The 12,798-nt window shown below is 40.6% G+C and overlaps 1 protein-coding gene across 1 annotated transcript; it reads left to right on the top strand.

Moving 5' to 3' along the window:
* Positions 1 to 578: 578 nt before the first annotated feature.
* On the top strand, positions 579 to 11,945 carry glipr2l (GLI pathogenesis-related 2, like). Its single transcript, XM_066682185.1, has 6 exons — positions 579 to 839; positions 904 to 1,004; positions 4,182 to 4,290; positions 6,014 to 6,117; positions 7,872 to 7,949; positions 10,860 to 11,945. Exons 2-6 carry the CDS (start codon positions 992 to 994, stop codon positions 11,018 to 11,020), a joined length of 465 nt encoding a protein of 154 aa, XP_066538282.1. The 5' UTR covers positions 579 to 839; positions 904 to 991; the 3' UTR covers positions 11,021 to 11,945.
* The last annotated feature ends 853 nt before the right edge of the window (positions 11,946 to 12,798 follow it).

Here is a 12,798-nt window from a genome sequence, read left to right on the forward strand (position 1 = left end):
TTTAATTATATTATGTCATGTTGTGGAAATGGGCATCCATAGACAATAATATATATATATATATTATTGTTTGTTTTATCTTGAGTTTTAAAACCTAACGGTGTTTGTTTACTGCCTTAAAAAATATTTTAAAATGTGGGCTTCAGATAAATGAACACACCTTACACATATCCAACTATTCAACCTTTATCTAAACCAGTTTTTGAGCTGCACTGTAATGCTTGGGAAAGGCTAAGATACTCCATAACATTTCTTAAAAAAAAAAAAAATAACAAGCTCAGATAGGAACTGGCATGTCTGGAGGACTCAGTGATTCAGTTTAATTTCAGAGGAAAGACCCAGGGTTTCTTTTTCAAAATACACGAGAGAACATAAAGTGAAAGCAAGGCAGTGCAAATATAACCTTTAACCTGATCGCTGGCATGCCCCTTACATGTGTGTGTGTGTCTGTCTGTGTTTATTCCTGGTTAAACCGTCATTCTTTCTCCAACTCAGTGTTTCCATCTAAAACAAAAGTGCCAGCCCCATATAAGGTCACATGGCTCACAGAGATGATGTAATCATAGCAGAGAGTTCCCTCTCCTTTACTCATGCCGAGAAAAAAAGACAGACAGAGAGAAAGAAGGGAGATGGATGTGTAGAGGGACTGTGACACTAAGAGAAAGAGTTGAAGAAACTTTTGACAATATTTTTGAAGGGTTTGGGAAATCTGCTGGAAACTAAGGCAAATTATTTCAGCTGTGTTCAGTGGAGAACAAGGCGTAGAGAGATTCTGGTATATGACAGGAGAGAGAGAGAGAGAGAGAGAGAGAGAGAGAGAGAGAGAGAAAGGCAGAGAGAGAGAGAGAGAGAGAGAGAGGCAGAGGGAGAGAGAGAGAAAGGCAGAGAGAGAGGGAGAAAGGCAGAGAGAGAGAGAGACTGATCTGCTGTAACAGCTGCCAGGAACTGTGAGGAATCTGTTTGTACAAGACGGAGATCATTTCTCCTCATCATGGGCAAATCAGGTAGGAAGAGCTGTTTTTATGTGATTTAAGGTGGTCCAATGTTAGGAAGTTGTTTTGTTTACATTTATTGCTGATAGTGCCTTGTTTCTTTTAGACGGGGCAGGGCAGGCACGTACCATTTGTTTGCTAGCTTGCCCTTCTCTCTCTCTCTTTCTCCTCTCGCTCTCTTTTTCTTTCTCTTCTCTCTCTCTTTTTCTTTCTCCTCTCTCTCTCTCTCTCTCTCTGTTTCAATCATTGCATTGTTTGAGCTCCTTGCATGACAGGAGCCTCCACAATAGTCACAAGTGCAGTGATGCTTTGTTTAGTTTTAAGAGTTAAGTGGTATCACCTTTAAATGTAAAATATTTTGTTTTATTTTTCCTGCATTTTTTAAATCTTGGCTAAAAAATGATTGAAATGTTGAATGTTTGAAATGATCCAAAAGTAAGCATTATTTTCAATTCTAGTTCATATATAAAGTATTCCTTAACAATTCCTGTGAAGTAGGAATAAAAACAATGCTTTAATTTATATTTAAACCTAATTTATAATTACGTTTTCACTTTGCCAAGATTTAAATGCAGGAAATAAAATGCCATGTTGTATTTTGTACCAAAAAAAGCCCATCACTGTTTGTTTCAGCATGACATTTATTTGTCCCATGGATATTTCCTTAAACTGTGCTTAAGATATTGACTTATTCTTTAATTGAATTTCCTGCATTGCTTCATTCAAAAAATATTGAAACACTCTTTATATTTTAAACTTGGGCGTGTCATGTCACACAAACACCTCGATGAAAACAATGACTAACAAACAGATCAATAGGCTTTTATACAGCAGAGGAGTAGGGAACCTCTGAGAGACAGCTGGGGTGAGACAGGAAGGAAGAGAGCAAGAGAGGCCGAAAAGAAATCATATCGCTATCACATGGACAGCAGAAGCACAGGGAACAGGCAGATAAAGGGTAGGGGTCAGAATGTGACAGGGCGGGGTTAAACTGTAGGTTAAGTGGATGTATATGTGTAAATGTGTCAGTACTCATGCCACACAAGACGCATATCTCAGTATTTATTTTGTTAATATACAGAACCTCAAGGCTACACTACTTTATTTCTTTTTTAAACATTCTTTTGAGAATGAGATGAGTGGTGGACGAAGAACACAGATCATGTACTGAGTTAAAGTGCAGATACCCAAAGTAAAATATTACTCCAGTCAAAGTAAAAGTCCTCCGTTTAGATTTTCACTTGAGTAAAAGTGTCAAAAAAAGTATCATGATTTATTACGGCTCTAACGCTAATAAATTCTAATTTGTGTAAAAAGACTCTGGATTAATCGACTTATTTTAGATAAAAACCACTTCAGGATCTATGGAGAGAGATTAGTCTCAAAATACTTTACAAATGCGTAAATATTAATCCACAAATTAAACACAAGTCACAGATATGTTTCACTGTTCACAAATGAGCACATCACACTCTGTGTCTCACAGTCTGCAGTTTGTACAAATACCGTTACATTCATAAATACATGTTTTTGGTTTTCATAGATATATCACAATTTTATGCAAAAATAAATACATTTGTTTACATTTACATTGCAAATATTTGTAAAGGCAAAGTCTCGAATTTAAAATGTATTTGTAAAATGTAGAATCTGCGTTTGTGGATCAAATCACTCGTGTTTTCCGTGACGTGCATTTGTTCATTTCCTCTCGCGGGTTTTTGGATTTTGAGACTTTCCTCTCGCATTTCACCCGCTCCAAATACAAATGCAGCCTGATCCACAAATGTGGCCAGCAGCCGAACAACCTACCGCTAGGAAAACACGTGAGTGACTTGATCCACAAATGCAGATTCTACATTTTACAATTTTTACAATTTACAAATTTTAAAATGAGACTAAATGGAGTCTCTCCATCAAACCGTTCGTGAGTAATCCTCATGTTTGTGTCAAGAAAACTGGCCAAAAAATAGTTAAAATATGATACTCAGACGACATGTCAGTCAAGTCTGTAGACCAATCAGGGGCAGAGTTATGGCGATGTGCAACCAAGGAGGACGGACAAACACACAGCAGAGCGCATATGTTTTCACCGCCTAACAGACCCAGACACTGCGAGAGAGATTCAAAGGTTCTATTTGACAGCCACAAGCTCCACAAACAATAATCAAGTCAATAAACGTGTTTTGAAAGCTTAGATTTCTTTTACTAGTTACATTTCCCTCACTGAGGACATTTAAATGCAGCAGGGGGTGTGGGGGAGGGTGTCACGCTCTACATCAGAAGGCAGCTCTCGCCTTTTAACACGTCAGACATTTAAAGGAACACTGTCCTCTGTGAGAAACAAGTGTAAACATCAGAAATAAACTCAGTTCATCACAATAAAACACACCATAACTAAGGGTTTTTACTGTTTGGTGAGGGGTCAATGGCCACTTGGTGAGGGACAGGAGACTAGTTTCTCATAGAAAGTAAAGAAAAACACTAAGATGTTGACATTAGGTCTAGACCAGATATATACACTGTATTATTGCAGTAAAAGTAATCATTTTCCTTACGGAGAGCTTGGGGTCTAAAGAGACACTTGGAGAGGCCATCTGTCCACTGTCTGCTCCAGCTTCAATAACTTCAGATCAGTAGGAGGTATCAACTCCAAATTTTACCTGATGAAAGTAGACCCCTGGAGACACAAGTTTAAAAAGAAAAAAGTAACAGGACTCACGAACTCTTCAGTTTATAGTCACTAACATTTTAATTTTTCCAAAAATAAGACAAGCACCTACAGTTTTTTTGTGGTTTTTCATAAGATTTTGACCACTTCAAAAATCCTTAAACATTTAGGCATGTGTTCATAAACAAAGCCAAAACAAGGACAGAGATTTGTATTAATTCACAGAAAAGATGTGTGATGAAATAAGGGCTGCTGCAGCAGGTTTGGATTCTCGTCCATCCTTTGGCACATGGTCTCCTGTCCATCGCTGGATGATGATGACAACAAGCTAAAAGCTATAGTTAGCAAAGATTCTGCCAGGCAGTCCGGATATTCTGCCTCAGTTTGGCTTCTTCTCTCTGGCTGAAAGGCCAAAACCTTTGGCATTTATTGTGTGTGGAATAAACATTCTTTACACAATTGAAATTAATTAATAAGTTTTATATTTAATTTATATGAATATGTTTTATCTATCTGTCTAGCCTCCAGGCTGTTTTGTGAGGAAGTGCTGAAGTCTCACAACGAGTACAGAAAGAAGCACCAGGTGCCACCTTTAAAGTGCAGCAAGAAGCTGTGCACAGAGGCAAAAAGGTGAGGCAAGTCTCTGCTGTTACATTCAGTTCATTCCAACATTCATGGCTAAAAGTTTAGCTGTTAAAAGTTTAACTACAAACCATTAATTTATTCCAGAGTTAGTGAAGAACATGCTCAAGTAGGTTGAGGTCAGATATGAGATTATTCGATTTATTTGCCTTAAGCAGCTCTTGGGATGATTTTGTGGTGTATTTTGGGTTATTATCCATTTTAATTTTAAATTACCATCCTATAAGTTTTGCAGCATTTGAATCTGAGGAGAACTTATAGATCCTTACACTTTATATTTCACCCTGGTTTTTCTGTCAGCAATCATATAATCAATAACCACCGTTCCTTTGGCAGCCGTACAGTCTCCCCATAGTGCAGGTACATGGAGTCTTTGGTGTCATCCGTCCATATAACATTGTTCCAGAATTGGGAAGGTTTTTTCTGATGTTTTTTAGCAAAGCCTAATCAGGTCTTCACTTGAGTGTTAATATTGGTTTGCAATTTGAAGTTATTCTCTATTTACGGTCATAAATGTGTCACTTGATTCTAGTTTTTGACAATGGTACGAATGGTAGAAAATTAGTGACACACAATAAACTATTGAAAAAAAGTTTGTTAGTTTAAAAAAGTTTTCCAGGGGCCTGGAGGTTGGGTGACTGTCTGTGAGGAGTGTGGTGTGTTCTCCCTGTGTCTGCGTGGGTTTCCTCCGGGTGACTGTCTGTGAGGAGTGTGGTGTGTTCTCCCTGTGTCTGCGTGGGTTTCCTCCGGGTGACTGTCTGTGAGGAGTGTGGTGTGATCTCCCTGTGTCTGCGTGGGTTTCCTCCGGGTGACTGTCTGTGAGGAGTGTGGTGTGTTCTCCCTGTGTCTGCGTGGGTTTCCTCCGGGTGACTGTCTGTGAGGAGTGTGGTGTGTTCTCCCTGTGTCTGCGTGGGTTTCCTCCGGGTGACTGTCTGTGAGGAGTGTGGTGTGTTCTCCCTGTGTGTGCGTGGGTTTCCTCCGGGTGACTGTCTGTGAGGAGTGTGGTGTGTTCTCCCTGTGTCTGCGGGAATTTCCTCCGGGTGACTGTCTGTGAGGAGTGTGGTGTGTTCTCCCTGTGTCTGCGTGGGTTTCCTCCGGGTGACTGTCTGTGAGGAGTGTGGTGTGTTCTCCCTGTGTCTGCGTGGGTTTCCTCCGGGTGACTGTCTGTGAGGAGTGTGGTGTGTTCTCCCTGTGTCTGCGTGGGTTTCCTCCGGGTGACTGTCTGTGAGGAGTGTGGTGTGTTCTCCCTGTGTCTGCGTGGGTTTCCTCCGGGTGACTGTCTGTGAGGAGTGTGGTGTGTTCTCCCTGTGTCTGCGGGAATTTCCTCCGGGTGACTGTCTGTGCGCCCAATGATTTGAGGTAGGCTCTGGACCCACCGCGATCCTGAATTGGAAAAGCGCTTACAGATAATGAATGAATGAATGAATGAAAAAAGTTAAATTACAGCCATTCATTAGAGACAGGTACTTGCAGGGTGTTCTAAGGCAAAATAATACCTAAAAACACTTAGATTCACAACTGTCAGCATTACATCTAAAAACCTAGGTGATATTTGTTAGTTTAATTGTTTTGAATAGTCAATGAGATCCCCATATTCATGTTGTCAGCATTGAGACAATGGTTCTTGTAACCTCCACTGGCAGTTTTGAAAACTCAGTGGAATCCTTTCAATCAGCTTTTCAGCTACACTGTTTTTGTCCGTTTGTTGTAGATATGCAGAAAGTCTAGCCAGCACCAGGATTCTTAAACACAGCGCCGAGTCCAGTCGAGGAAGCTGTGGAGAAAATCTAGCCTGGGCGTCTTATGATCAGCCAGGTAGGATTATGCTTTGGGGTGTTTCCTGTTGAGAACATTTTAGAAATGAGATGTCTCCCCCTTCTCCCCTCACAACAGCTGGGACTTATTTCGTAATGACAGTCTCCATGTTAGCTTTCGAAGTCGGTGACTAAGTGGAATGGAATGTCTGGCTGGTCCGTGAAGATTTATGAAGTGTCAAACATGTATGCATTATGGGTCATATAGAGTTTGCCTTGGCTGAAAAGCCATTTTATGTCTGAGAACCTGAGTCTTCATTGGATTTACTATGGGGTGATTCTGCTCAACAGTCTGACCAGTTGTTGTCTCACCAAATGAACAACAGGCCATTCCTTCAAAACTAGTTTTGGAGACACATTTCGATGCGGTGGACATATGTGCTTCATCATTTCTTCATGTGAAAATAAGATTGCATTCAGCAGCAGAAGCTTCAGTGAGGTCAGTTGCTGATGGATAGTTAGTTCTGGATCACAAACACCACTCCACTCCATTCCAAAACTATTGGATAGAGCATCATCACTGAAGAAACTGTAATTCTACACCATAACCCAGTGCTTGGGGTGCTTTTTACCCCTCTGATGCTAGGCTAGGCATTAGGCATGGTGACCTCATGTACAGTTGCATACTTAATAGTTTCATTTCAGGTTTTTTAAGCTGTGTGTGCAATGGATCATTTAAGTCTTAATGTTCCTCAAATAAGGGCGGCACGGTGGCACAGGTAGTGTCGCAGTCACACAGCTTCAGGGGCCTGGAGGTTGTGGGTTCGAGTCCTGCTCCAGGTGACTGTCTGTGAGGAGTGTGGTGTGTTCTCCTTGTGTCTGTGTGGGTTTCCTCCGGGTGACTGTCTGTGAGGAGTGTGGTGTGTTCTCCCTGTGTCTGTGTGGGTTTCCTCCGGGTGCTCTGGTTTCCTCCCACAGTCCAAAAACACACGTTGGTAGGTGGATTGGTGACTCAAAACTGTCTGTATGCGTGAGTGTGTGAGTGTGTGTTGCCCTGTGAAGGACTGGCACCCCCTCCAGGGTGTGTTCCTGCCTTGCGCCCAATGATTCCAGGTAGGCTCTGGACCCACCGCGACCCTGAACTGGATAAGGGTTACAGATAATGGATGGATGTTCAAAAGTGTTTTGTTCCTGCCAGTGACTAGGATGGTGGAGGGCAGTTACTATAGTGACACTACACTACACACACACGTGACAATACACATGGAATTTGAAACCACAGCTGTTACATTCTTCACAGTAACAGTGAAGAAACTCTTTTGCTTTCACTAAGGAAGCTATATCTGATCATGCAGTACCTCGGGAAAACACCTCCCACATCACTACACTTCTAAGGCACAATATCTCACAACATTCCAACTGGAATTCTAGTCCAGAGTTTATAAATATTTATGACTGAAGAATGATTTTACAAATGCAGCAGTTAACCTTTGGATTTTCTTATCAGTGTGATTTGTTCCTTTAGTGTGGGGAATATTATGATCATTATTATCCAGGGTAATGAGTGTGCTACAACTGCAGAAGATGGAGATTAGAATGAAAACTCCTGAACTGTTCCTTGAAAATTATCGGATTTTAAAAAAGGTGCTCCAGACTAATATACTTTAAAAAGATAGGACATTGGCTAATTGACAACTACTGCTTAAAATTAATTTGATTGAACTGTTGTTGTCTGTGAAAATATGAACTGAGACCATCATTTACTATTACTAATTTTGGACAAATATGTGTGTGTGTGTGTGTTTGCTTGCTCAGGTCAGGACGTGTCCGACCGCTGGTACAATGAAGTGAATCAATACAACTTTAACCATCCTGGATTTTCCTCTGCCACCGGTAAATATCTTCTGAAAAGTAAAAGTAAATTCCACAGAATTATTCAGAATTCTTGTATAAATATTAAGTGAGATATAAAGTAATTCTAAAAGGTGTTATATATAATTATCAAACGTGGAGAAACGTACTGAGCCAGAGTTGTTCGCCATGGTGACTGGATTAAGGCATCTGAAGCTTTTGAATATGTAAAACAATTTTACAAATTTATTGATTCATACGAGGGTCGACTTTGAACAACAGAGATATGTTAGGTGTTAATTATTCCTTTAAATCTGAACCCTGCTAGTGCAGTGTCTCTGTGAATGGCCAAGATTTAGCCACAAGACGCTTTATAAAGGCACCTGTGACTTGTCTGATCAGAAAGGAACACCCACAAAATCCTGCTCTCAGGATGTTCCCCTAAAAACTCACTCTTTACCAATAACTTCCAGGTCACACACAGTTGGGTCATGTCCCACCAAACATCTCTGTTGTTTCAAACTTTTAAAAAACATGTGATGTCCTGTTAGTTAGAGGAACAAGGGGTCTGAGAAAGTTAAATGTTAAGAGACGTTGGGTATAATGTGATATTTTCCACTCCCGCTTTCTGCAGATAAATATTTAGCTCTGTAGTTGACAGGAGGTTTAGACTGGAAACACACACACACACACACACACACACACATTCATAGAGCCGACGCATACATCCTGATGGTTGCTCACTAAAACACAACATAAATATGTAAACAAAGAGACCCAACTGTCTAAGGATTTGTGCAATCATCAGGACATTTCTAGTTCAAAGCCTTAAATCTTTATTTATGGGACACAATTGCACCATATAACATTGCATTAATATTTCATTATTTGTCTGTAACTGCTTTTCCAGCCCAGGGTCGCAGTGGGTCCAGAGCCAATGGGTGCGAGGCGGGAACACACCCTGGAGGGGGCACCAGTCCTTTATAACATTACATTTATACAGGGGTCCTCGACTTACGACGTTGATCCGTTCTTACGTCGCGTCGTAAACCGATTTTCGGTGTAAGTCGGAACATACGTACATACTGTACGTAAATAACATACTGTAAACACTTATCCTATCCCAGGGGTCGGCAACCTTTACCACTCAAAGAGCCGTTTGGACCCGTTTCACACTGTAAATAAAACACTGGGAGCCACAAAATCCTTTTGAAATTTTACATGAAATAACACTGCGCATAACAGGGTTTTTTTTTTTGCCTTTGTGCTTTGTATAAACAAACTATGAATACATAGTTTATGAAAAAAAGACGTTGTGTTGACGGTTAAGTAAAATACTCAGTGTCTATTTGAGTCCTTGTAGTAATGGGGGGAAAAAACGCCGAAATTAAATTATCCACTGGCAGCAAACAAAAACGCTGTCCTCTCTCTGCGTGACGTCATTATTTTACTGGCGCCGTGCAGTCAGCGGTCAGAAAGTTCCAGAAACCGCACACTGGCGGGTGTCGCACGTTGGAAGTTGTGACGTATATTAAGAGCGACAAAATATTTTAAATATTAAAATATTTTAGATGTTACACGGTCGCCATAATCTTCATAGAATTACATTTTGAAAATGATCGAACTAAAATAAAATACACTTTAATTAATTACTCATTAATTATTTTCAAAAGCTGAGCTGCATCAGAAGGATCAAAGAGCCGCCGTTTGCCGACCCCTGTCCTATCCTACACCTATCCTCCTCGGTCCCGAGCCGTGTAACCGTGTATTCTTCCGCCGCGCCGCGCACACCAAACACGAAGTTCGCGTTACGACGTTTACAACGCAAAACCACTTAAGTCGAAACAAGGCTTAATACAGTAAATGGGAGATGTGTCGTAACCACGAAACATCGTAACTCGGGACTGACGTAACGCGAGGACCTCCTGTACTTTATATTTTTTAAATTGCACTGAATCTCATTATATGTTTCTGTTTAAAAACATTATTTTGAAATCTTAAAAACACAAATCTTAAGTCCATATCTTTTGAGGGCACTTAACACTGTTTGTAACCTTTTGGCCAAACATTTCAACACTACATTTTTGCTGACAACTTGCCGTACGCCTTGCTATGTATGGTTACTGTCTGCATGTTGCCACAGACTTTGTAAACAAAATCTGTATGATTCACTCATAGGACTGTCATTCAGGGTGGTTTAAGGTGAAATATTGTTCATCGCAGAGAAATACACATGCAAGGAAAATGGCTTTTATTGACATTTCATCATCTCCAAACATTCCTCTATAAGCAGCTTGGAAAGGTTCAGGAGCTTGACGTATCTCTGAGGAAGCTAATGTTAGGCTTCGCCTCATATTCCTCAATAAAAGCAAAGTTGTCTAAGTGTTTATTATTAATACCACCCTCAAGAATGATGTGTCTTTGCCCAGATGAAAATTGTTGTTATAATTAATCATACACTGATCAACAATAATATTAAAACTGCCTTCTTGTTTCTACATTCATTGTACATTTAATAGGCTCCACATATCTAACAAGTTTACAATGTAGTTCTACAATGATAAGCTGCAGTCTGTCTGTCTGCATACTTCTTAGCCCCTTTTTAGCCTTTTGCTAAATGGTCAGGAATTATAGGAAGCAGGTATTATTTGGATGGTGTGTCATTCTCAGACCTGAAATGCCATTAATGTGGTGGTGGTGGTGTATTAGTATTGCATTGTTATAAATTGGATAAGACACAGCAGTGCTGCTGGACCAACAAGATAGGTGTGTCTAACTGTGGCCGGTAAACGGATACAACCTCTAGTAGGGCTGTTGTGTCTGATCCCATACCAGCTCACTTCCGAGTGAAAATAAAGGTTGATTGATAGATTGATTGATTAACACGCACACAAACACAGAATGACAAAACCTGTTTTAAACCATTGTGTAATTGAGTGATTTCTGATTCAGGTCACTTTACTGCGATGGTGTGGAAGAGTTCTACAAAGCTGGGTGTGGGGAAAGCTGTGGCCTCAGATGGCTCTACCTTTGTGGTGGCACGCTATTTTCCAGCTGGAAATATCACCAATCAGGGTCACTTCCAAGCAAACGTCCTCCCTCCGAAGAGCTGACCACACAAAAGCCAGTGAACCAACACATCTGCCTGTGGAAACAAGGAGCTGGACACATATCTGAGAAAAGCATATCTGCTTTGCAGTGTTTGAAATGCCTTAATGTGTTAAACGTACTTGAATTCTACATTTAGCCCATTCACAAAGAGCTCATGGAGATCTGCTGATCATCAAGTAAGGTTTAAATCATGCAAGCAAAGACAAAATGGAAGTTTTTTATTACAGTATTGTGCAAAAGTCAGAGACCACCCTTATTGATTTCCAGTCAAACCCAGCCTTCAGTCCAGGTTAAAGTTAAGAGAGTGCCATTGATGCAAGATATTGACTAGCGCCCTTTAAAAAAACTGTTTTGTTAAATGTGAGTGTGCGAGAAAGTTGCAATTTAGTAAGTAATCGCAAATGTTTCTTGTTTTGAGTTCCAAACTTTTTGAGTTTGAGTTTTCTACTTTTATTGTCTATTTCCCTTTCTTAGGAATATAATCATTCGGATCCATGATATCATAAATGAAGGGTGGACAACAGTACTGTGTGCTTATTACTGCTTTTGTTCTGAGTAATGTAACCTTCAGCACAAACATTTACAACGCCAACTTGAGCATTTTACAGCCGATTACTATTTAAAGGGAAATGGTTCATAAACGCTAAAATGTCCTAAACAGGTTGACCACATTTCTTGTTTTGCATAAAACAATAGAAATACCACTTGTTACTTTGACTTCATGTGTGTGTCATGTATTAAACCTTAAACTGTTTTGAAATCTCTGGTAGACTTGTACTTACATTAAAATCATTTTACTATAGGTGAATGAAACAAGACTACAGTCATTACAAAGTAAGCCACATAGTATTGAGCCACATAGTTTTGCCCATAAAGTGATGTAAATGGTATTGTTTTTAGTGTTACACTTTATTTAAAGAAAATACTATCACTTGAAAATACTCCATAGGTTAAATTAAACAATACAATGAACAGTGTAAGTTTTTACTGTTATACTATTTTATGGCAGTTTTTAGACGTTTATGTTAGACTTTATTTATTAAGGTGTGTGTGTGAGAACAGTAGCATGCACACTATGTAGCAACATTACAGTGCACATACACATTCATTCATTCATTATCTGTAAGCGCTTATCCAGTTCAGGGTCACGGTGGGTCCAGAGCCTACCTGGAATCATTGGGCGCAAGACAGGAATACACCCTGGAGGGGGCGCCAGTCCTTCACAGGGCAACACAGACACACACACACACCTACAGACACTTTTGAGTCGCCAATCCACCTACCAACGTGTGTTTGTGGACTGTGGGAGGAAACCCACGCAGACACAAGGAGAACACACCACACTCCTCACAGACAGTCACCCGGAGGAAACCCACGCAGACACAGGGAGAACACACCACACTCCTCACAGACAGTCACCCGGAGCGGGAATCAAACCCACAACCTCCAGGCCCCTGGAGCTGTGTGACTGCGACACTAACCTGTTGCACCACCGTGCCGCCTGCACATACACAACTCAGTTCAAAAGCATTGCCAAAAAAGCCCCCCACCACAGGGCTGTGGAGCATTCTCTGGTGTGATTGAGCTGGGATGGGTAGGAGTGACAGTTTCTAACTTTACCGTCTGACTTCACTAATGCTCTTGTGGCAGAAAGCAGTGAAATGCCTACAGCAATGTTACAAAATCTAGTTTAAAGCCTTTCCTGGAGTGTTGACGCTGCAGCAAAATGGATTTGTTTGGGTGGGTCTGTGAGACGGTAGGTTGCTCTGGACACTCCACC

The sequence above is a fragment of the Hoplias malabaricus genome, chromosome 1, assembly GCF_029633855.1.
Source record: "Hoplias malabaricus isolate fHopMal1 chromosome 1, fHopMal1.hap1, whole genome shotgun sequence".
NCBI classification, from domain to species: Eukaryota; Metazoa; Chordata; class Actinopteri; order Characiformes; family Erythrinidae; genus Hoplias; species Hoplias malabaricus.